Consider the following 25,955-nt stretch of genomic DNA (forward strand, 5'->3'; position numbering starts at 1 on the left):
ACTTGACAGATTTGGCAAATTGAGGCAGGGTGGTCTTGTGACTTGGCAGGACCCCAAATGCCGGCTAGAACTGCGATGGAATTGCCCGCCCGTAGCCTTCGTCAGGCGCGTACACCGGCGGGGGGACTTCCAGTCTAGCTGACTTCAGCACTCTCACAGGGTTGGCTCGGTCAGATATTCTACAATAAACCTTCCCCAGAGCCTCTAAGTCTGAATGGCTTTCCTGTGTTGATTACCTCCAATTTCTCCTGTGTATGACTTTTTATTTATTTGTATGTGACTTGTTTATTCGTATGTCATTTCCCCCATAAACAGTGAGCTCTTTGAGAGGAGGGACTTCTTTTTTTGGTAGCCAATCACGTCTCTCTCTGGGCCTTTTTCTTTATTTGTAAAATCTAGCTATGGGGATTTAGAAGGGCTCCTTCCAACTTGATTCTATTAAGTTGGCCTAGCCAGGTAAGAAATTCTAGTTAGTCGGGTGAGAGGCAGTGTGCGTGCAGTGACCAGTGTTATTCCTCTGGATGTCTCCAGAGACTAAAAAAAAGCGATGGCCAAATATTTATGTAATGTGATCCAAGAGAACATTTATCTCGAAGAATAGTTATGATCTAGAGATTTGGGGCCTCTGTTTACCATAAGTAGTTACAAAGCAGGTCTTCTGGGAAAGCAAATATACATGGGTGATAAACTGTTATGATTGTTAGAGAAACTCTTCTTATAGTCTTATTACCTACATGATCTGGGTATACCTGCTAACATAAGCTATAATGAGGAAGAAAACTATCTGGAAAATTTGCCACTTTTAAACATCTATTTTAAAATGTATGTCTAGTTTTTGGATTATAAATGCATTTAAATATATTAAATATATTTATTTATTTTATATTTATATTATATAAAAAAAAAAAAGAAAAAGAAAAGCGATGGCAACTTATCGACTCATTGACTCAGTGAGGGCGAGCATAAGGGTAAATTTGCAAAATGCAGCCAGATTGCTGACTTAAGGGTGCACCGAGAACCCAGTCATTCCACAGGGAACATATGCCGCAGAAATCGAGGGTGGGACAAAGAGGATTCGCTCTCCAGCCAATCAGATTCCTGATTCTCTTTTCTGAGGCTCTTCTTCCGTCCCCGCCCTCGACTACAGCTATGTTTGGGTCTCGAGACCTGGAGGGGAAGAGGGTGGACCTAAGAGTAACGTAGCGACGCCGGAAACCCAGTCTGCACTGAGAAAGCGTGTGGTGGGCCCTACGAATTCCAATTATGAAGCGGAAGTTTCTCTAGCCCCATAGTTTCTCTCTCTCTCTCTCTCTCTCTCTCTATGGCTTCAGGAGCCGGAAATACTCTGCGACGTTAGCAACGCACTTAGAAAACAGAAGTGACGTAAAATAAGGCGGTGCGACGCGCGGCCTCAAGATGGCGGTGGGTTAGGCCTCGGAGCGAGAGGCGAAGGTAAAAGCCTCCCGCTCCCGGCCCAAAGAGAGCGAGGAGGCCACGCGAGTTGGCGCCGCGCGCGATCCTGCGACCCTCGCTGCCTCCAGCGAGCAGCCGAAAGGTGAGTTCGAGGATATCTCGAGGCTCTGATTCCCCGCTTCCTTATCCCCTGTCCCCTACTTCCGGACGCCTGCGCGGTCCTTTTGAAGCATCCGGGGGAGAGATCCACCCCCTGTCCTCAGGAGGCGGTGGAGTCTGGCTGATCCCAGCCTCGCCGTGGGACCGAGGTTCGCACGGGGTCGGGCTGCTGGCTCGCGTGGGCTAGTTTGCGGCAGTGCTGGTGCACTGGGTTTGGGAAAGTGCTGGTGGTCCCCCTTGTGGACCTGGAATCGGGGGAGGATTACTCGTCGCGTGGGTTCTCCCCGGGGCCTGGATGCCTTTCGTGGTTGCCCCTACTGTTGCTACCCTTCCTAACCGAGCGGGAGCCGCCCCGTGTCCGGGGGACTGAGCCGAGCTCTCGCTCTTAGCTTCTCCCGTAGCTTTTCAGAGGATCTGAAGGTATTACGGGTTTCTTCCAGCAACTGTCGTTTGGGCAATAATAAGCTTTTCTAAACTGTGATTTCAGATATTTGTTCCAGTGTCTGAGTCTGTTGTAGACAGAGGACCGGGGGTGGGGGCAAGTTGTGAGAAACGAAAGGTTTTGAAGTATTGGGGACCGACTGTAGTTCTTATCTTTCTTACTTTAATAATAGACCTCAGCTGTAAAGGGGGTTTCCAAAGCAATCTAGTTCATCCTCTCGTTTTACAGATGAGTAAACTGAGGCCCAAGGAGGTTCCCTGAGCTGCCCGGGATCACTGCAAATAGTAAGCAGGAATAGGTGGAATCTGAACCCAGCTTCTTTGTCTTCCAGAAGCATTGGAGTACTCTGCCACAGTAGTCCTTATTAAAAGTACAACTGTAGGTAAAGCGAATATGAGTTCCTCTGTCAAAGTAGTCAGATACTGTAACTTGTTTCCTTTCACACTTAAACCGTAGGTATGGCAACTGAGACATAGGAACCAAGGGCTCCAGAGCCCCGCTTTCCATTTCTTATCCTGCAGCTGAAGGGATCCTGAAATCATTTTGAAGAAAAAATTTTTTCCTCTGCATATCAAAGCAAAATCTATCTCTCTACAACCACTCTTTGTTCCTGACTGTGCTAATCAAAATGAGTCTCATTTACTTTTCCTTGAGAGCAAATCATATCAGAGTACATTGTACACAGAAGAACATGATTATATTTCTGTTTTTTCTTTTCTAGACTAAATTTTCTCAATTTCTTCAACTGCACACTGTATAATGTGGTGTTGATCCCCTTTGTCTGGTCTCCCTCCAATTTCACTCCAATTTGTCAGTATCTTTCCTAAAGCTGGTACATAGGCCTCTGTTATCTAATCAGGGCGAAGGGAAATAGGCCAATTGTTTTCCTTTTTTCTAGATAATACGTCTCATTTAATATAGCCTATGATTTCACTAACTACTTTTATTTTGTTATTGAGGCTTTGAGCTTGCAGTCCTTTAAAAACACCAGGACTTTTTCATATGAACTGATGAGCCAGTTTTCCCACCCTCTGTTCATTGCAGCAGTTTATAAGTGTTGTGTCTGTTAGCTTTAAAATGAAAAAGAAACGTGATCAGTTTCTCCCAATCCATTGTACCTCTTCTGTTAATCCTCAGAGAGCCTCTTCAAATAAGTTATTTATGTAAAAAACAAGCATCTGTTCTATATATAGAGATAGGAAAAGAAGAAAACCCAGGAACAAGATTTCTAAATAAGAGGCATGGGATTGGAATATGAAGGATCTTACCTATGATTCCAAATTCTTATTCCATTTTGGCTTAGATTTTTATATCTTCATGAGTTGGAGTTAGGGAGACATCTAGATCTTTTTATTAGTTTTAGGCGGGAAAGCAATAGAAAACAGACCATTAAAATGCATAGATATAGTACATTAACCAGTTAATATGAGAGGTTGTCCAGATTGTCTAATTTGAAACCCTTCATCGAAGGAGGGATTAATCTTTGTACATTTAGCCTCAAGAGATAGAAGGAATAGTGGTTAGATGCTATATATAGAGCAACACATCAAGCCTGATTTAAAGATAATCTTCATAGTAATGAAGACTGAATGGAGAGTTTGCTTAAGCAGAAGCTGGATAGGTATTTGTCAGTGATGCTGAAAAAGGATATCCCTGTTTTAAGTATAAGTTAGACTAGAATCTGAAATCTCTTCAAAGTCCAAGGTTCTGTAAGATTTTTCCTTTTACAGATAACTCATTGCATTGACTTAAGGGTGTTGAAGTCTCATTGGTTAAATGCACAGATAATCAAAAGAGGCCTAATAATTCTCACAGGTTAAAAATTGAGGAATAATGTAAAATTTCCAGTGTTATGTAGCTTGTCTTTCTCAGGGAGTTATGATCAAATTGTTTTTCTTTGTTACAAGAGAGAGTTCAGTTGGAATTCAAGAGTGTATTAGTGGTGAGGTACATATTCTAAAATGATTTTTTCTTTTTTCTTTTTTTTAATGAAGAGGGGAATTCTGCAGTGCTTTCAGTTTTGATGTTATACTGGCATTCTGGTAACATTAATGGCACTTAAAAAGTGGTGTAAAAGTTGTTATCAAGGAAATGTATGATCTGAAAAGGATAATCTTATTGTTCAACAAGAATGAAGGCTAACCAGTAAATTTGTATGTGGTGCTTACTGTTGATGAATGTTAAAATGCCTAGAAGGCCTCAGATCCTCTATATATAGTATTAATAAACTTGGCTAAACATTAAATAGGAAGTGTGGATTGGTTATTAACTAACATTAGTGGGATGAGTAATCATGGTTCTAGAGAGTGAAGAATTATTGAAAATTTGGCCAATCATGCTATCCTATCAAAATCCTTTTAGATCCTAACTCTGTTATTCAACATATTAGCTATGCATCCTAGTTTAGTGCCAAATTAAAATGATACAAGCAAATAATCTATGCCATCATTCAAACCATTAATAATGTTAACTAAAAAGAGTTCTGGAGTATTCTGCTGGAAGCATACATACAATCTATACCTTCAACCAAGCCATTAATAAATATTGAATATAAAGAGTCCTAGAACATTCCACATGAAGTCTCTTTCCAGGTCAGGATTGATCCATTAATCCCTAAGGGTATTACAAGAGACTTTGTTGAATGCTTTATGAAGTCTAAATACTGTATAACTATTATTCCCTAAAATGTTATATGTCCAAACAAAACAAAAACCCATTTTATTAAACCAGGTACAAATGGTTCCTAATGTAGTAATACTGTCTCAAAGTGATTACCACTTACTTTCATATTCACATTATGCTTTAATATTCTAGAATTTTGCCATAATAGTTAAGATACTGTATCTCATTTATAGTCACAGAGAGTTCTACTACACACTATATTGGTGAAAAGTAACCTTGTAGTCCTTATAGCTACTAATGCTACCCTTTGTGCTTTTAGATTACTGACTCCCTGTAACACATGTATCCAAGATACCATAGAGAAGAGGTATAATTAGGTATTATTGTGAGGTGGTACAAGTTTATTCTTGTGTTAAAATTATGTTTATTCAAGTGTTAGACTTTCCTCCAATCTTATTCTTTCATTTTCTCTTCTTTATTGAAAGGAAAAAAAAAATAAAATAGTTATTTCTTTAGAAGTTAAGATGAGAAACTGGTTATCTTGATTCTCAACTTCAAATGACTAGGAAGGGAAAGGGAACAGTAAAATCGTAGTAAAATTTTGTATCAGTTGACACATCTGGTCCTTGTAATGTTAACTTCTGCATACACTTTGGATGTTAACTGTAACTGACAAAAAGTTCATATTTCCAAATCTAGCCTTGATTATAAGCCTGATTGTCCAAATCAGGTGAGTTCCCAGGTCATTGAAGCATGTTTTTCTCCTTCTCTAGCATAAGTTTCTTAACCTTTTGTAATTTGTAGCACGATAACAAGGTTGTTGCTATGTTCTATTTTTATTTGGAAATTTGTGTATTTCTAGAAAAGTTTTGCTTCTTTGATCACAGAGTTCCAAGCCTTCCAGAAGTAAAAATATCTAAAATATTTTCTGCAGGTGGATGTTAAACAGTGTGATGAAAAAGACTTCTGCTGATTATAGTTCTGGTGTGTTACTTTGAATGAAAAAGTGAGTTTCATCAGGGACAATTATACTTTTCCAATCTTCAGTACTTTAGTTTTTTGGGGTTTTTTATTTATTTATTTTTTATTAATAGTTTTTATTTATTAGATATATGCATGGGCAACTTTATAACATTGACAATTGCCAAACCTTTTGTTCTAATTTTTCCCCTCCTTCCCTCCTCCCCACCAGATGGCAGGTTGACCAATACTTGTTAAATATGTTAAAGTATAAATTAAATACAACATGTGTATACATGTCCAAACAGTTGTTTTGCTGTACAAAAAGAATTGGACTTTGAAATAGTGTACAATTAGCCTGTGAAGGAAATCCAAAATGCAGGTGGACAAAAATAGAGGGATTCATAGTAGTGATTCATAGTCATCTCCCAGAGTTCTTTCGATGGGTATAGCTGGTTCAGTTCATTACTGCTCAATTGGAAACTGATTTGGTTCATCTCATTCTTGAAGAGGGCCACATCCATCAGAATTGATCATCATATAGTAGTATTGTTGAAGTATACAACGATCTTCTGGTCCTGCTCATTTCACTTAGCATCGGTTCATGTAAGTCTCTCCAGGCCTTTCTAAAATCATCCTGCTGGTCATTTCTTACAGAACAATAATATTCCATAACATCCATAAACCATAATTTATTCAGCCATTCTCCAATTGATGGGCATCCACATAGTTTCCAGTTTCTGGCCATTACAGACATTCTTGCACATACAGGTCTCTTTCCCTTCTTTAAAATTTCTTTGGGATATAAGTCCAGTAGTAACACTGCTGAGTCAAAGGGTATGCACAATTGGATAACTTTTTGAGCATAGTTCCAAATTGCTCTCCAGAATGGCTGGATATATTCACAATTCCATCAACAATGTATCAGTGTCCCTGTTTTCCCACTTCCCCTCCAACATTGTGCATTATCTTTCCCTGTCATTCTAGTCAATCTGATACGTATGTAGTGGTGTCTCAGAGTTGTCTTAATTTGCATTTGTCTGATTAATAATGACTTGGAGCATCTTTTCATATGGCTAGAAATAGTTTCAATTTCTTCATCTGAGAATTGTCTGTTCATATCCTTTGCCCATTTATCAATTGGAGAATGACTTGATTTCTTATAAATTAGAGTCAGTTCTCTTTATATTTTGGAAATGAAACTTTTGTCGGAACATTTGACTGTAAAAAAATGTTTTCCCAGTTTATTGTTTCCCTTCTAATCTTATCTGCATTAGTTTTGTTTGTGTAAAAACTTTTCAATTTGATATAATCAAAGTTTTCTACTTTGTGATCAATAATGATCTCTAGTTCTTCTTTGGACATAAATTCATTCCTCTTCCCAGTTCTCCAGTTTTTGCATTGAATAGTTGAATCATCTAACAATTCATCAGAATCCAGCATGTGGTGGTCAAAGCACAATCCCTTAAAAACTATACTGATAATAAGGGGTGCCTTAAAATCTTAATTGAATTTGAATACAATTGATGATAATGCCATATTTTGTGGTAGTTTTCTTAATGTGGAAAGTCCAGTTTTTGTATTAAATCACAACTTAAGTTCTGAGGAAGAAAATTTTTTTTGTTATATTTGATATTTGTCAGCATTCTTAATGCTAAATGAATTCTAATGAATTATCAACTTTATAGTTTATTCTTTACATCATTAAAACATAGAATTGAATTCAATATTGCATTTAGAATCTGAGAAAAAAAGTTTTATATTTAGTGACTATTAACAGTGTCTGTTAGATTGTACATTGTACAGAAAGAAGTTAATTTTTAAAATAAGATCAGATTACAAGTTCATTATGAGTCAGCATTGCCAGCTCATAGCCAGACAGACTAATGTGATCTTAGGTTATGTTAAAAGAAAGGCCTTTTTTTTCCCAGAAAGGAGATTCTAATAACAATGTAATCTATCTTAATCAGTTCACATCTTATAAAGAAGTCTCTATAAGTAGAGCCATGTGAAAATAAAAAAGTAGGGATTTTTAATTTGGAAAAGAAATGATTTGATAAGATTTGATAACCAGTCTACAAGTACTTAAAATGCTATCATGTGGGGGGAAAGATAACTGGTTTAACTTGGTACCACAGGGAAAAAGAACTAAAAGCAATGGGTAAAAGAAATGAGGCAAATTTTTTGACATGAGGAAAGACTTGGTAATCTTGAGATCTATACTCAAGTAGAATGAACTGCCTCAGAAAGTAATGTATTTTCAGTGGTGATCTTCAAACAAATTAATTTGTTGGACATTTAAGAGAGTGAATACTTGTCAGACATATGGATGGATGGATGGGTGGATGATAAACTTTTAGTAACCTATTTTGAATAATAGAGATAAAAAAAGACATAATATCTGTGTATATGCCAGTCTATAAAGAAAATATATCCTCTGTATACATATATTGGATTTAACATATATTTTAACATGTTTTGGAATACCTACCATCCAGGAAAGGAGGAGAAAATTTGGAACAAAAGGTTTTTCATTTTTTATGCTCATTTAAAAATTTAATTGATTTTTAAAAGATATCAATTTTGTTCTTCAAATTTATTACCATTCAGAAGTACAGTCAACAATTGGGAGGCAGATAAGTATTCTACAAGTGTAAAGCACTTTAAGAGGATTACCAAAATTCTTTTTTTTTCTTTAGATTTTTTTTCCTCTTCTTAACTGACGAAACCTTATAACCTTTGAAAATGGGGCGGAGATCTACATCATCCACCAAGAGTGGGAAGTTCATGAATCCTACTGACCAAGCTCGTAAGTATGCACTATATGTGAAGCAAAGATTAACACATATTATAAATTACAATATTAAGGAGTCTGTTGTATTTTTTAATTTTATTGCTAGAACAGCTAAGCTAGAAAAGTCTAATTTGCCAAGGTATTTAGCTTTCCCCAACTTAAACTTTTTGACATGAAAGTGGGGAAAAATTATTATCCAAAAGACTTTTCTTTAATTGTACTGTTAAACCTCCAAACTAAATATATGTATTCGTGTATATATGTACATATACACACACATATATAATGTTCTCTTGATTTTAGGAATTTTGAAAGAGTGGATTCACTGAGTCTTTTGATAATACTATGATACAAAGCATGTATTTTTTTCAGTTTGCTGCATCAGTGATTTTCTAATAAAGACTTAGAATTTTAATCATAGTCATAAAACACAAAGCACTAAATAAGCCCTAAAATCATTTAGTGGCTTATTTTTATTATTGAAAAAAAAAAAAAAAAAACTTGAAATATGGTCCTTGGGGGAAGATGCTTTTAGGCACTAAAAATGTAGATTAGTACAAATTGACACAAAGAAGGAAATGCCCATGATCAGGATTTTATATTATGTTCTTTTCTTTTCTTTCTTTCTTTTATAGGAAAAGAAGCCCGGAAAAGGGAATTAAAAAAGGTATGTGTCCCCTCCTCTCCCCCCCCCCCCCAAAAAAAAAATAGCTACTTACACTATTGAACTGAACAATGTTGTTTAAAAAAAAAAAATTAAAATTTATGAATCAACTGTTTCCAAATCTAAATTATAATAAGTCACTATTAAAAGAAATTTCACATATCTCACATTGGCTTGCTCTCCTTATTTTGAAGAATAAAAAATATTTTTTTAGGAGTTACATTGATTTTGCTTTTCAGATAAGTGTAAAACCTTTCCCAACCCATATCTTTGTTTTTAAACTATCCCGCTCACACAGACAAACATAAGTTAACTTGTTTATATTATGAACATGTGTGTAAAAAGCTTTTGTTCTCAATTAGAGTCACAAAAAACATTGAAGGAAAATTTTTTGGCTTAAATGTGCTATAATTTGTACAAGGTTCTTTGGCTCCATAAACCTTGTAACAGGATTCTTTAATTTAAATTTTCTATTGTTTCCTTATTTTAGCATCACTTTGAAATCTGCTACTCTTAAGCTTTTTAAGAAAAGCAAAATTCGTTTAATTCATATAATAGGCAACTGATAAATATTAGTGAATGAATAAATGATTCCCTGCTGTTTTCATATTATAGATCACTTAATGAGAATTTTTTTAAAAATTTTTGACCAGAAATGATTGTCAATCCTTTTAAGTTGTCTTAGCATTTACGCACAAACTACTGAAGAAGCCACTGCACTTAAATTTTATATTAAAATCATAGTATAGAAATCTACTAAAGCCCCAATAGGAATTTTAAAATGTTTTTCTTTTAAAAAATTATATGATTGTTTTAAGCTGAACTTTTAACCTTAAAATAGATGAGCAGGAGCTTAAAAACCACCATTTAGTTTTAATTTAATTGAAATCAAAGATTATTTTTAGTTTAACTCTTTGTTATCTTTTAATATTCTTAGAATAAGAAGCAACGAATGATGGTACGGGCAGCAGTACTAAAGATGAAGGATCCCAAACAGATTATCCGGGATATGGAGAAATTAGATGAGATGGGTATGTAAGAGGAGAGAGAAGGGCTAGATTTTTGAAGATCTTCCAGTTTTCTGTGTGAATATTTTGGTTTACTGAGTCATTTGGGCAGTTTGTTGAAATTTCTAAGGCTTTATAGAGATAAAACAGTCATTCTTAGAAAAATATTTATTAATATTTATATTTGCTTAAGAAAGTTAAACTTAATACCATTTCTCTGAAGCTAGAATAGCATGTGCTTGGTGCTTGGTTGTTAGAGACCATTTCTAAGGTTTTTGTTTTGGTGGTGGTGAAAATGACAATCATAGAGGTCTTAGCCTTTGAGTGTGGTTCAGTAGAAAGTGCTGATTTGAATAGGAGGACCTGGATTTAAAATAATAACCTATATGACAACACCCTGGATCTTAATTTTTCTGTAAAATGAAGTATTTGCAAATGAAGATCTATGAGGTTGCTCCTTGCTCAGAAATCTATGATTTCTAAAATCTGATCTCTCTATAAATCATATGTAATCCAAGAAAATGACTCTTTAAAAATAAAATAATAAAATTATATAAAAATTAAAGTTTTAAAAAATAATAGTAATCTTTTCTTCCATCAGAGTTCAACCCAGTACAGCAGCCACAGCTAAATGAAAAGGTGCTAAAAGATAAACGAAAAAAGCTTCGTGAAACTTTTGAACGCATTCTCAGACTCTACGAAAAAGAAAACCCAGATATCTACAAAGAGCTTCGAAAATTAGAGGTGGAATATGAGCAAAAGAGGGCCCAGCTTAGCCAATACTTCGATGCAGTAAAGGTAATCAGGTTTTTGTTTTATTTTTGTTTTTTATGAAGAAAAGGAACTTCAAAACCAATTTTACTTCTGGTTTTAAAAAAAATTGATAAAGACATGAACTTGAAGACATTTCATTTATGTACTGTATCTCCCATTGGTATAAATATTTGGCTATATTTGATAGAATGCTTAAAGCTTTCTATCAAAAAGTGCTAAAACCTAACTATGAAAATTCCCTAAAAAGATATTTTGTAACTGCTATTTAAAACAACATCAAATTGCCCAAAAGTTACATATAAATTGGACCAAAAATTTTCAGCTTGCAATGAGGATAGAATGGTGGTAGGTGTAATAAGACTTATCTGTACAATAAAGGAAAGAATTTTTTATCAATGAATTAAGGTGTTTTGAGACAGTTCTCTGGCATGAAAGAATCCCTCCTAGGAGAAAAACAAGCTGATGGTATGCAAAATATCATTTTGGTAACATAGCCATACTATCCTTTGGAAAATTGTCAGTATTTTTCCAAGAATATGTTCTATAAGATTACCACCTTCCTTAAGAGAAGATTGTTATGGTAGTCTCAGGACCACCAGGCCTGCTTCTTATAACAAAAAGTTTTTTTCTACATTTGCTGATTCTGAAGTGTAATCAGTGTGTGTTTTATGATAACAAAATTAAACTTGTTTCTTATGTTATTTCTTCCCTTATTTTAATGCTATTATAAAATTTAATAGTATCCTTTTCCCCATTTACTCAGAATATTAAATTGTATTCACTCAAGTACAGGGTGTGTCATCATTATTTCTATTTTATTTCGAACAAATCACAACCAAAAAAGGGTAGAATTCAAAGAAAAATTGAACATTTAGGCCATTTGGTGAAGAGAAGGTTATGGTATAACTAATGTAAAACTTTATATTGTAAAAATTAGTGCTATTTCATATTTATATTTGAGTAGAAATTAGTCCAGTTTGTAAAATAACAGAATTGATATTCCTGTATTTAGTGTGTCCCCTTCTTGTCTATATTGATTTACCATCTACATGTTTGGTTTATTTTATTTTTTTCCAGAATGCTCAGCATGTTGAAGTGGAAAGCATCCCATTGCCAGATATGCCTCATGCTCCTTCTAATATATTAATTCAAGACATCCCATTGCCTGGTGCACAGCCACCCTCAATTCTCAAAAAAACCTCTGCCTATGGGTAAATAAGCACCATTATAGTTAAATAGTAGTTATTAAGCATTAAGTAATCTCCCAAATGCAGTGTGTTAAGGGGAAATTGAAAATATATGTCTGGTATTTGATGATGAGAAATAATATCTTCAGCAATATACTAATACACATGAAATAATAAGACCTAGAGGAAGTCCTTTGGCCTATGGGCTATCTCTCTTGGAGAATTTATGATGAAACAATGCACAAGAATCCTATATGGTAAAAAGGCATGAAAAAGTTACAATGTGCAGTAAAGAAGGGATGAGGTAGAGAGACCATATAGCAAAGTGAAAAGAGCCCTCTACTTGGATTGACTCTGTCTTTGATAACAGTTGTATGACTATGGCAAGTCAAGTCTCTGAGTCTCAGTTTCCTGATATATAAAATAGAGATAATAGATTTTTATGAGGCTTAAATTGATTTGCAAAACTATATAAATACCTATTGCTGTTATTATTATTGCAATAAGTTCACAGATCCATTGAAGTATTTCCAATATGTGGACATGAGCCTGAAATTCCCTAAGGTTCTAGAACTAAAAGAGCAAAGAGATAACTTATTCCTACCCTGTAATTTTACTAGTGAGGGAATTACAGCTCATGTCATGATCCCAGAGCCTAGTTAGTGACAGAATTGGAATAAACACTGGCCGCCTAGGTACATTGTCCCTTCTATTACAGCACACTTTTTCAAGAAGGAATCCCTTGATTACGTTTAAAATATGAAATCTCTTACTATTTGAATAGAATATAAATAAAAATGTTCTCTTCCCAGACCTCCCACTAGGGCAATTTCTATACTTCCTCTTCTTGGACATGGTGTTCCTCGTTTGCCTCCTGGAAGAAAGCCTCCTGGCCCACCCCCTGGGCCACCTCCTCCCCAGGTTCTGCAAATGTATGGCCGTAAAGTGGGCTTTGCCTTAGAGCTTGCCCCTCGTCGACGAGAGGAGGATATTTTATATAGTCCAGAACTTGGTAAGATGTCAAGTTAATTTTCTGTCTGTTGTTTTTCATTGTCATTAGAGTATTTATTGAATATTCCTAAAAATATGGCCTTGTTGAAGATTCATTTCAGTCCAATTGAGTGAAAAAACATTATAGAACTATAGTTTCATAAATTTAGAACTAGCAGGGAACTTAGTCTGCCTATTTGATTTTATAGATTAGTAAGACCAGGTAGCTTATGACTTATTTAATGACACACAGCTAGGAGGTACCAGGGCTGGGATTGACCCACATCCTCTGCCACTATATCTATTCTGCTGAAACATGTACTTGTTAGGTACCTATTTACAAATAAAGCACTAGCAGGCAGTTGAGATACATAAACATAAAATAGAATCTGTCCTTAAAGTTTAAAATCAAATGCCACTTAAATCTTTAAAATATTTATATCCATCCATCTAAATAGATTGTGGAGAGAGGCCAAAGCTGTAATTTTATTAGCATAGAAAAAAACTCCTATAGGTGAAACTCCAATATTGATTGGTACCCACTCTGGAATTTTTAGTTTTAGAGAGTTCCTTGGGAAACTTAATCTCTCTCCCCCCAATAAAAAAGATCTTTGGCATAATATAAGTTGCATAAGTACAAAAATATACCTATCATCAAATAAACTCATATTTTCTTCCTGTTTTATCTTTGCTAGTAAGTGCAATATGGTGATAATAATTAACATCCTATTGTAGAGGATTTCCAAAAGTATTTTCAAAATATTTCATAGTACTTCCTGAATAATTACTGTATAGATTCATTTATGGATCATAACGTTTATTTTATTTGTGTTAGATAATCAGTAATAATAATAATAAGCAAGCAATGAGCAATAGTTTATTAAGCATCCGTACTGTATGAAATGCTTTCTTCCCGTAAGGAACTTCCTCAAGGAAAACCTGCATAAATACAAGGGAGTTTGGAAGTTAGGGAAAGGAAATGAGGGGCCAGGTACAAATAGTTGGGGGAAAAGAAGAACAGCTGCATGTAGAAAGTGGCATTTGAACTGAATTTTGAAAGGAGTTACAGATTCTAAAAGGCAGAAATAAGAAGAGAATGTATTAAGACACCCTGTGCAGAGACAGAAAATGGAGTATAATGTGTAAGGAATAGTAAGAACATCATATTGACTGAGTCATAGAGTGGGATAAAAGAGAATAACGTATAATCCTAAAATGGTAGGTTGGAGATAAGTTGTGAAAAGGGGCTTTAAATATCAAACAGTAATCTTTGATCCTACAGGTAATACTAGTGGCATTTATTGAATAGGAAAGTAACTTGGTTATACTTGGGCTTTGGGGAAATAATTTTGTAACTATATGTGGAGGATGTATTGGAATTGAGAAAGCTTTGAGGCAGGAAGATCAGTTAGGAGGTTGTAAGGGTTAGAGACCCTGAACTAGAGTGGCAGCTAGGGTGAGAAAGGGGATAGATGTGGAAGCTGTAATAATGATAAAATTAAACTTTAGTAACTGACTGAATTTGTTGGAGTAATAAGAGAGTGTGAAGAATTAAGGATGAACCTAAGGTTGTGAATTTGGGTGACTACAAGAATGTTGCTACCCTTGACAAAAATGAAAAGTTTGAAAGAGAAGTAGGTTTGGGAAGGGGGAAGTATTGTGTTCTGTTTTTGAAATGTTAATGTGAGATACCTTGACTTAATAGATATGTGTTGTTACATGATGATAGGATAAAGCTCAGGAGTCATGTGCAAGGAGATAATAACTGAACCTGTAAAGTCACCAAGAGAGAGTGGAATGAAGGAGACTCATGATAAAACCTAGGCACACTAATAATTAGGGATCCTATTGTACATGATGATGCAGCAAAGGAGAGTAAAAAGAAATCGTGTAAGAGAAATCAAGAAGGAACATAAAAACTTAAGAGAAAGTCTTTAGGAGGAAAAGTTCTTCAACAGAGTCATGCTATAGACTTTGGGAAAGATGAGGAACTGAGAAAAGACTATATTACTTTAGACAAAATAATAACAAAACTTGAGAATAATCATCTGTAAAATGATTTTTTAAACATCTGTAAAAAAAATTATGCAGCATGTCCATCTTTTACTACATTCAACTTGTTTTTTTGCATGATTTGGCCTTGAAATTTCAACATATTCTTTAATTTTTCGTCATGAAACTGCACATCACATTGGATATTAAGTTTACCTTTGAACAATCCAGTTTTTAACATCTAGCCTTGATTGTAGTCAGTAGATTTTCTCTAGGGTTTAAATCAAATAACTTCCCAAGTCATTGAAGCAGTTTATCCCCTTCTCTTGGACAGATTTCTTAATCTTTCATGATTTTCTAATTTGGTAATTTCCAGAACAATTCTGATTCATAGTATATTTATCAGAGTTCATCATTCTCTCCATGGAGTAAAGTCTTTCAGGCCTACTAGAAGTTAAAAAAAGAAGTCAAATATGCCAAAAGTATTGGAAAAATTGTGTTTGTTTTGGGCAAGGTATTAGTAGCAAGAGGAAAAGGAAGTTGAAAGTAGAGAATCAGTATGATATTGTTTAATATTTTACACCCTGATTATGGAATCATAGATATAGAATTGGAAAGAATCTTAGATGGCTTTGAGTCTATCATTAATTTTACAGATGAAGCAACTGAGACTAAAAGAGGTTAAGTGACTTGTCATACTGCTTCTAAATATCTTAAGTTAGGATTTGAACTTGAGTCTTTTTGACTATGAGCCCAGCATTCTGTCCACAGTACCACTTAGAGATCTTATAGGCTCACCAGAACTTCTAACAATGGTTTTGATAAAGTATCCATTGAATGAAAAAAGAATTACAGTAAAAATGATGTTTTATCAATTGTTAACACTCCAGTCCTTGTAATGTCTTCCTTATTCATGACCTGTACTTTTTTGTCACAGCAACAGCAGCTTTCACAAAACAGATCTTTTTTTTTTTTTTTTTTTTTCCAAATTTTAAATCTACACCACATTTTAGAGGACTTAGTAACAACTCTTTCAGTTGCTATGTCTCTCTGAAAGACTTTATTCCTGAGAATTTATTCAACTGTTTTGAAACACTATATTGAGAGGATAGTGGCAAGGGCTTTTGAGATTAGTCAAAGAGGAAAGAGAAAACTAATACTGAATTACCTCTTTATTTTTACACTAAAGTGAGATCTGCTAAGAGGGTAGGGAAGATGATTTTGAAGTTCAAATTTTGATAAGATTTAAAATAGCATTTGTGAGTGGTGTGAAAGAAAATTAAGGAAAATTAAATTATTGTTTTGCTGTAGTGAGTACAATTGAGTCTAATCTAATTTTTTTTTTTTTTGAAGGGGGATGAGGCAATTTAAATTAAGTGACTTGCCCAGGGTCACTTAGAAAGTGTTAAGTTTCTGAGGGTGTAGTTAAACTCAGATTCTCCTGACTTCAGGGCCAGTGTTCTATCTATTGTACCATATAGCTTCCCCTATAATCTAAATTTATAGTGCATGTCTTCAGCATTATTTTGTGACTTCTTCTAGCAGTTGAGTAGGAGACAGTAAAATAGATGGTGGAAGTAAATTGTGTTTATGTTTTGGCAAGGTATTAGTAGCAATAAGACAAGAGGAAAAGGAAGTTGAAAGAGAATCAGTATGCTATTGAACTGGTTAACCAAAATTGGGAAAAGAGTAATCCAGATCAGGGCTAAGAGGTTTGGAGGGTGTTGAGGGATAGAGGATACTGGACATGGAGAATAAAGAATAAGTTTTTGAGGAATGAGCTATAAGAAAGAATGCAATGATAGCTGGGAGGTCATAATCACAGTAAGAAATTTGATAAAACAGATTGAAAATGGGATCATTTCTTTGGCTATGATGCAGAAAAGGAATAGGTCATAGGATTTGAGATTGAGGAATGTGAGGCTAGAATGTTTTAACACATATTGAAGTTTCCTGGAATAAAAGGAAGAACAAGAACAAACAAGAAATATTGTAAGTCCGGTACAGAATTCCTTTATAAATTACAGGGAATGACCTGGGGGGCAATAGATACCTGCCACCCTTATCATGTTTGGTAATATATTTATAGAGTGAATCTAAAGGAGGAGTTTGCTGAGTAAGCATAGCAAAGAGTTTTAAGTAGAAATGGGGAGCAAGGATTAATTCATAATAATAGTGGATCAGGCTTGGAGGAAGGGGAAAATGTGCCACAAGTATTAAGAAGAGATGATCAGGAATGTAGCACTTTTTGAGAGAAGCCAGGTCTTAATGAATACCAAAAATAGGAGCCAGACAGGGAAGTAGTTTAAAATGAAAAGCACTTTGTCAGTGATGAAGTGTTTTAGAGAGCACAGTGCTCCAGAAAGTAATGTGAGAAGATTTAGAGATTCATTGAATGTGGTGGGGATGCAGGAATGAGATGTGGAGACAGGTCCCATAAGCTGCTCTCCGTAGTTGGAAAAGACGTTCTTTCATTGATTATTTACCAAATACTTTTCTGAATTCCATCTAGTGCCCTATTTTCTCTACAATTTACTGTCTTGTGAATTGCTGCTATTTAAATCCTAAAAAAAAAAATCTTCCAAGGTTTCATTTAAAACTAGTTGGGAATCAGTGTCATGTTACCTATATGAATGAGGGATGGGCCACTTGATAGAAGTATTTTAACAATATAATTATGTAGATTGCATTATATCCTAAATATTGGTATGCTTTTTATTTTTGTTTAGTAAACTGAGGAAAATTTAGTTTTTTAATATTTATTTTGTGCTTCCCTCCTTTTTCAGCTCATCGTGGTCATGATGATGATGGTTCCAGCACTAGCGAAGATGAAGGTTATCCTGAAGACATGGATCAAGATAAGCATGATGACAGCAGTGATGACAGTGACACTGACAGGTCAGATGCTGACAGTGAAGGAGAGGAGTTCATGCACCGTGATGAAGAAGAAAGAGAGAACAATGAAGACAAAAAGTCAGGTGTGATCAATCAGTTGGGCATTTATTAAACAATTAGAAAAGGGTGATTTTATTATACTTAGGTGTAGCACATTTTTAAACTGACAGTCATAGAAGGGGTTTTAATAATACAGAGAATCTTGGAGTGGTTCTATTATGGTTTAATGACCTTAAGAAAAGCATGAAAAAAAAAAAAAAGGTTAGAGGAGTTTACTTAGATGGGAGATGGAAAAGTAGAGGAAGGATTGGCAAAATTATCTCACATAATTGGGTACACAAGTAGAAGTCTACTAGCAAGAAAAGAAGGAATAGCCAGCATTTGAACCTCAATTATCTGTACTGCTTAAAAAAGTGAATGTATGTGCATGTTTACTGTTTGGTATAAAAATATATTTGCTTCAATAAGGAAACAATGGAAGAGAGGAAGAAAAGAAAGAGGGTGGGCTAAGGTAGGAATAAACCCTAAGCAAACTAAACAAACTCTTTGAAGTTTAAAAAACAGAGAAGGAAAGGTATAAGAGAACACGATGAAAGGAAATAAACATAATAATCATATCAGATTAGTTAATAATCATTAGAAAGCCACATTGTAGCAAAATATGTGCTTCAACTAAAGTAAAAAAAACGAAGAAATAGCCATGATAAAACAAACAGCTTAAACTTTAGTGTATTTTTTTGTTTGTTTGTTTGTTTGTTTATTTTGTTTTTAGGTCTTAGTGTACGATTTGCTGATGTTCCTGGAAAATCAAGAAAGAAAAAGAAAAACATGAAGGAATTGACACCTCTTCAAGCTATGATGCTTAGAATGGCAGGTAAAGATCAGTAGACCTATTTTTTTCTTAAACCTTTCATTAATGATAATTATTTGATCATGTCACCTGTTTTTATCAGCATCAATTTTCAGAAAACACTTATTATATTGATAATAATTGACATATATAGAACGCCATATAGTTACAAACTACATATTTCATTTTATCCTTATAGAAACCCTGTAAGGTCAGAACCATAGGTCTCCCATTTTGAGTTGAAGAACCCAAGATTCAGAAGTATTCACCTAATTGCCCAGAATTACCTAACTCATAAATGAGGTAGAAATTGAACCCAAGAATTGAACTCTTTGACTCCAAGACTTATATTCTTTCAATTTTACCTCATTGTTTCTGATATTTATTGCAGTGTCTTAAGTGGTACTGCCATACTAAGAGATATATAGAGTAAATTAATTGTTCTTTCAACTATCTAACATCACCATCTTTCTATTTGTATATTTTTCTCAGGTCAGGAAATTCCTGAAGAAGGGCGAGAAGTTGAGGAATTTTCAGAGGATGATGATGAGGATGATTCTGATGACTCTGAGTCAGAAGATACTACACAGCAGCAGCACAAAGAAGATACTCTACCTGATGGGACATCATCATCTCCTGCTTCCCAACAACAGCAACCACCTCCACAATCTGTTCCTCCTACCCAAATACAAGCACCTCCCATGCCAGGACCACCTCCTCTTGGACCACCACCTGCTCCACCATTACGACCACCTGGGCCACCCACTGGCCTTCCTCCTGGTCCACCTCCAGGTAAACATGTTGATATCCACATCTTTTACCCAGGGAATTGGTTAAAGAATAAAGTATTTTATATTTCTAGCTGATAATTTGTAAAACATTTTATTTGTGATTGTTTCTTAAATAATTAACCCAAACCTCCTGTGATTGTCAGAGAAGTTTGCTTAGAGGTTCTGATTTCTAGTGGTCCATTGCTGTGTCTCAGTGTTTTAAAATGCTTCATTGTGACCTTAAAAGACGTTATTCTGTTAGCACTGTGATCATCTATTTTGTTTTTAGTTATTACCCACAAAGAGATCAGCAGGTATTATTTTAATGATGAATTTTAGGGTTATAGACAAAAGGCTAGTGTTTGTCAGATGGCTGTTCGTGTGCAAATTTTAGTTAATTTTCCAAGATAACTCTTAAGTTAAAGTAATAGTTTATTTTTGTACTGACATTTCATTTAGTAAGTTTACTTTGATTTAATAATTTTTCTTTTATAGGAGCTCCTCCATTCTTAAGACCACCTGGAATGCCAGGGCTTCGAGGGCCTTTACCTCGACTTTTACCTCCTGGTCCTCCACCAGGCAGACCTCCTGGTCCACCTCCAGGCCCACCTCCTGGTCTTCCTCCAGGTCCTCCTCCACGAGGACCACCACCGAGGCTACCTCCCCCAGCACCTCCAGGTAAAGGACTAGATTGGGTTATAAGAAAGTTAGAGGGATATTTAATTATTTTTCCTCAATGTTGTATGAGTAAAGAACGATGTTATCTAGCATACATTTTATATTAGTCAGAGAGGATGTCATTTTTCTAGAATTTGAATCTGAGAATTATTTTACCTTGATATTGTCCTACCATCAGTAGGGCATATGCTATTTCTTTTATAATGATGTCAGATTTTTAAAAATCATACTCTTCGTCTTTATGCCGTATGCATTCTATCCAGTGTTAGGGAAATAAATTAAGCTCTTTGAATGAAATTGTATCTTTTAGATATAGGAATGAAGCTTCTGAACTTGACTTAAACAGTATCGCTCTAAATAATGGAACTGGTTCATTTGGGCTAAAGAGAGAATGTGACTATCAAATTTGAATTTGTACTTGAAAAAGAGAGTAATTGCCAGTTTCACTTTACATTTAAAATTCCTGGCTTAGTTGGGTTTCTAGTAAAATATCTCATATTAGTATAGAGATATTCCTGAATTTTTAAAAAAGGCCATGCCAACAAAGCACAAGCTTCCAGCAGGTACTTGACACAAACCAAAAACAAAAAAAACAGCCATCTAGGAGTTTAAATTAGAAGGACAGATATAATGTATACAAAAATAAATACATTTATGTTCATTTGAAAAAATAGAGGAAATTTGCCAGAGTATGGGGAAGATTATAGGAAAAGCAGTTGGATATATAGGAACTAACATCTGAATTAGAACTTGAGAAGTAGAGGAAAGGAGAATACCCTCAAGGTATGAGAGATGGCTTCTGAAGTTATACAGAGGGGAGTGATATAGGTCATCCAATATGGACAAAAACTATTAAGCTAGTTTGGATAGAGACAGTACATGAAGAAGAAGAATAGGAGATAAATCCAGGAAAGTATAGATTAGAGCCAGATTGTGGAGAACTTTAAATTCTAAGGTAAGACATTTGTATCTTATTTAGAAAGACAGTAGGAAGCCACTGAATATTATGTGTATTGTAGAAAATGTTAAAATCAGATCTATGCCTGAGGGAAGGTTATTTTGTCAGTTATATGGAATATAGTAGGTTATGGAGAAGGAAGCAAGGACACTAATTAAATGCTACTGCAGTAGTCTTAACTAGTATATTGAAAGCCTAAACTGAGGCAATGATCATGAGTAGTAAAGGGACAGATGTTAAAGGTGTTGTTGAATATAGAATTATAGAAGTGAAGGAGAGGGAAGAGGCAGAATTTCTATAAGCTTGAGAACATAGTTTACTGGAAAAGTAGGCATTCTACCTCAAAAGAGATAGGAGGTTCACACTGCGTGTACAGAAATAAAGTCAAAATGAGTACATGATTTAGACAAAAAGTAATGTAAGCAAATAAGGGATGCATGGAATATTTTACTTGTTATATTTATGAATAAGGGAAGGCTTTATGACCAAAAGAGATAGAGAACATTATGAGATAAAAAGTGGATAATTTTTATTACATAAAATTAAAAAGATTTAACACAAATAAACCACTGTAGCTAAGATTAGATAGGAAGCAGGAAAATGAGAAAAAATATCTTATAAGAAGTATATATCAAATATATAGCAAACAGTCAAATTTATAAGAAAATTAGTCATTCCCCAATTATTAAATCAAAAGATATGAGCAGGCAGTCTTCAGAAGAAGAAATCAAAGCTATTTATAGTCAAATGGAAAAATGCTGTAATTCAATATAGACTAGAGAAATATAAATTAAAACTACTCTGAGAAATCACCTCTCACCTAAGAGATTGGCTAATGTGACAGAAGAGGGTAAATTAGATCTACTTTTTATAGACCAAAGAACCATGAAACTGCATACTTTCTGACCCAGCAGTACTACTATGAGGTCTGTCCCCAAGGGATAAAAGGAAAAAAAGAAAGCACCTTTATATACAACAATATTTATGGCAGCCCTTTTTGTAGTGACAAAGAACTGGAAATTGAACGGTTACCCATTAATTGGGGAATGACAAATTGTGATGAAATACTGTTTTACTATAAGAAACGGTGAACAGGATACTTTCAGAAAAACCTTACTAATAAAAGATTTACATGAACCAAGTGAAGTGAGTGAAACCAGGACCACATTATACATAGACATAACATGATTGTACTGTGAATGACTTGGTTATTCTCAGCAATACAATGATCCAGAACTATTCTGAGGGACTTAAAATCAGAAGGGACTGATAGAGTCTGAATGCATGTCAAAACATACTTTTTTTTACTCTATTCTTGATTTTTTGGTCTGTGGTTTTGTTCTGGTTTGGTTTGGAAGGGTTCCTTTAGTAATATAACTAATATAGAAATGATTCGCATGATTATCTATATATCAAATTGCCTTCTCAAGAAGGGAATTTGAAATTTAAAAAAAAATTTAAAAATAAATAATTTTTTACATATTAATCAAGAAAAACTTAAGTAAGAGGTTTGGGAAAAAGACAAATTTAGAGGAGAAAGTAATTAATTCTGTTTTATATTTGTTAAGTTTGTGATAACAAAATGTCTGATATTGAATAGGTAATTAATAAATAATGTGTCTAAGAGGGAGAGGTAGTGGTTGAACCTATGAGAGCAGATGAAATCACCAATGGAGAAAACAAAGAGAAAGGCGAGAAGAGAAGACAGATCCTTTGAAGAACAATCATGCTTAAAGGGGTAGGAAATGGATGGTATTAAGGAAACTGGAATGGTAGAATAAGAAGAAAAATAGCAGACTGCAGTATCATATTAGTCAAGAAAGAGAGCATTTAAGAAAAAAAAGAAATAATGAATAGTATCAAAACTCCTTTTCTAGGATTTTAATAGTGAAAAAAAGAGAATAGCCAGCCTGAGAGAAAACATATTAAAGGCCTACTATATTGCAGATCAAAGGAAGTTTTTGTTCTTCTTGTTAAGATCTGAGAGGCCTGGTCATATTTGTAGGCAATGGATCAATTAAAGATTGGAGGTAAAAGAGAGGGCATGATTGAAAGTAATGGAAGGCCCTTAAGGGTATAAATGGAAGGGTTGACCTTTGCAAAGATCAGAGTTAGATCTGGAATGGGACCTCTAATCCAGTGCCTCATTTTAAAGAAAATTATAATTGATAATTATATTGTAATTTAAGATTTACAAAGGCCTTTTGCATAAATCACCTCATTTGATCTTCAAAAAACCGTTTGAGAAATACTCTTAAGTATTAGTTTTACTTTTCAAAGGAGGAAAATGAGTCCAGGAAGCTTAAATGATTTAGCCAAGGTCATACTCCTTGTTAAGTCACAAATTCCTACTTCAAACCAAATCTTCTGACACTACTAATATTGTTAGTTCCTTTTTGCAAAAACAGAATCATCTTTACCTTAGCCTGAATCAAATGAGAGAACGAAGGTGACATTAAAAGTATTTTGAGGTGTTGTTTAGAAGAGAGGTTGTTTTGATTTTTTTTTTCCCCCTCCACCAGTGTAAGGAAGGGGGTTGAGGGGGGGGTCAGTACTGAGATGAGTAAGCATAGAGCTCATATTTTGGGCTTGGGAAAGTATAGGTTTGGAACTGTCTTTGTGAGGACTGTGATAGTGAAGGAGATAAAAATATTGCTGTGCACTGTTCAGCCATTTCTATTGTGTGTCTGACTCTTCATGATCTCATTTGGGGTTTTCTTGGAAAGATACTAAAGTAATTTGCCATCCCTTCTCTCACTCATTTTACATATAAGGAAACTTGAGGCAAAAAATGGTTAAGTAACTTGCTCAGGGTCACACTGCTAGTAAGTGTGTGAAGCTAGATTTGAATTCACAAAGCTGAATCTCCCTGGCTCCAGGGCCTGCACTGTTCACTGTGTCGCCAAGCTATTCTTGCTATGCAGTATTGTGAGAGCCAAATCCAGATGAGATAGCAAGTTTGTAATGGGCCCAATTGTCAAATAATGGATGACTAATTGGAAGGTAAGAACACTGAATAGGGCCAAGTGTATCAATGTAAAGACTTTAGATTGAAGTACCTTTCCACGATAATTATCCTATGTTCTGTCACTTATCTAAAAAACTTTTTTTTTTTTTTTTTTTTTTTTAAAGTCATGGTATATTCATTTTGCATGTTTTCTTCATAATAGGTATCCCTCCACCCCGTCCTGGTATGATGCGCCCACCTTTGGTGCCTCCACTTGGACCTGCTCCACCTGGGCTTTTCCCACCAGCTCCCTTGCCGAATCCAGGGGTTTTAAGTGCCCCGCCTAATTTGATCCAGAGACCCAAAGTAGATGATACCAGTGCAGCCACTATTGAGAAGAAAGCCACAGCAACCATCAGTGCCAAGCCACAAATCACCAATCCCAAGGCAGAAATTACCAGATTTGTGCCCACTGCACTGAGGGTTCGACGAGAAAACAAAGGAGCTACTGCTGCTCCCCAAAGAAAATCAGAAGAGGATTCTACTATGCCCCTTGCCAAAGCAGTTCCTAAGTCTGGCCCCTCTGCGCCTGTTTCAGTACAAACCAAGGATGATGTATATGAAGCTTTCATGAAAGAGATGGAGGGACTACTGTGACAGCCTATGATGCCAGGGGAAGTTTTAATCCCATAAATTCCTATTAGAAAACATGGTTCATTAAGGAAAGAGTGCTTATACATTGGACCTGAGTGCAGAGAAGTTAACTTTTACTCTGCCAGAGCATTTCCTAACTTCAGTGCAAGGATTGTCTTAATGTTACTTAGCTTTGTTCAGAATTCACTGCACAGAAGAAAAAGATTTTTTATTCAGAGTAGATTGGTAAACTTCAATAGCAGTGTCCCTTCACATCTTTACTATATCCACCACCATCATTTCCTTTTTACTTTGGAGGCATGAGATAGGATTTTAGTGTCTGTAATTTTATTTTTGAAATCCTTTTCTTAAATGGGTTAGGTAAGTCACTGGAGTAGTTGTCAGAAACCAATGCATTTCCTCCAGTGTTTTTTGTGTTTTTACTTCTGGTTTTGGTTGTTTTGTTTAGTTTTTTTTTTTTTTTTTTTTTTTAATTTCCTTGTAAATATTTTGTAACATTTTACTTGTAGTAAAATGGATCACAATTTCATTTTGCTACTATGAAACAGGATGCCCTGGGGGAGGAAACTATACACGTGTATAAATTGAGATGACTTCTCAGTGACAAAAAAATTTTTTTTGAATGTCTCTCATGAAAGAAATAAATGTTCTACAAAAATAAATCTTGTCTTTATTATTCAGTTAATGTATAAATAAAATTAGCTAGTTAATATAAGAGAAAAGAAAATTTAGAACTCAAGCTTGTGGGAGACAGTTCTGGTTAAAAATGGAGGTAATGGGGAATGTTGAATGATTTAAGAAGAATCGGATATTATTAGGGAAAAAAGTGAAAATACAAGAAAATGAAAGTCTTGCACTTTAAAATTTTCACATTAGCCTTAGAACAATTCAGTGATTTTATAATTCAGTGTGGTTTATTATTTGTTTTCTGTAGATAATAGTCTTCTAAGCCCAGTATATAACCATTCTGTAGAACCTTGAAGACTTTTGACAGTTATAAAAAGTGAGTTATTTTTTCTTTATAGTATATTCTTTATAAATTATTGTGGTTTCTACATTCTGAATTCATGAGCCTTGCACTTATAACAATAAAAATTATATTCACTATACAATATATGTGAAACATTCTCACCAGGAAGTTAAAAAGGAAATTAAACCCTTAACTCTGAACCTCTGGGCCATGTGACAAACAAGATGAG

General features: G+C 34.8%; 1 protein-coding gene across 5 annotated transcripts; it reads left to right on the plus strand.

Annotated features, from left to right (window-relative positions):
* Positions 1-375: 375 nt before the first annotated feature.
* Positions 376-25,418, plus strand: WBP11 (WW domain binding protein 11). 5 transcript variants are annotated; one of them, XM_074266697.1, is made up of 14 exons: positions 1,396-1,555; positions 2,243-2,298; positions 5,571-5,642; positions 8,296-8,405; positions 9,026-9,057; positions 9,992-10,085; positions 10,663-10,859; positions 11,913-12,046; positions 12,835-13,034; positions 17,791-17,982; positions 18,672-18,773; positions 19,242-19,541; positions 20,015-20,197; positions 24,326-25,418. In XM_074266697.1, exons 4-14 carry the CDS (start codon positions 8,342-8,344, stop codon positions 24,757-24,759), a joined length of 1,932 nt encoding a protein of 643 aa, XP_074122798.1. In that variant the 5' UTR covers positions 1,396-1,555; positions 2,243-2,298; positions 5,571-5,642; positions 8,296-8,341; the 3' UTR covers positions 24,760-25,418. The 5 variants fall into 5 exon arrangements, with proteins under 5 accessions (XP_074122795.1, XP_074122796.1, XP_074122798.1 ...); XM_074266694.1 differs by lacking the exons at positions 2,243-2,298; positions 5,571-5,642 and adding an exon at positions 376-456 and having other exon boundaries at positions 1,332-1,555; XM_074266695.1 differs by lacking the exon at positions 2,243-2,298 and having other exon boundaries at positions 1,367-1,555.
* The last annotated feature ends 537 nt before the right edge of the window (positions 25,419-25,955 follow it).

This window comes from Sminthopsis crassicaudata, chromosome 5 (assembly GCF_048593235.1).
Source record: "Sminthopsis crassicaudata isolate SCR6 chromosome 5, ASM4859323v1, whole genome shotgun sequence".
Taxonomy (NCBI): Eukaryota; Metazoa; Chordata; class Mammalia; order Dasyuromorphia; family Dasyuridae; genus Sminthopsis; species Sminthopsis crassicaudata.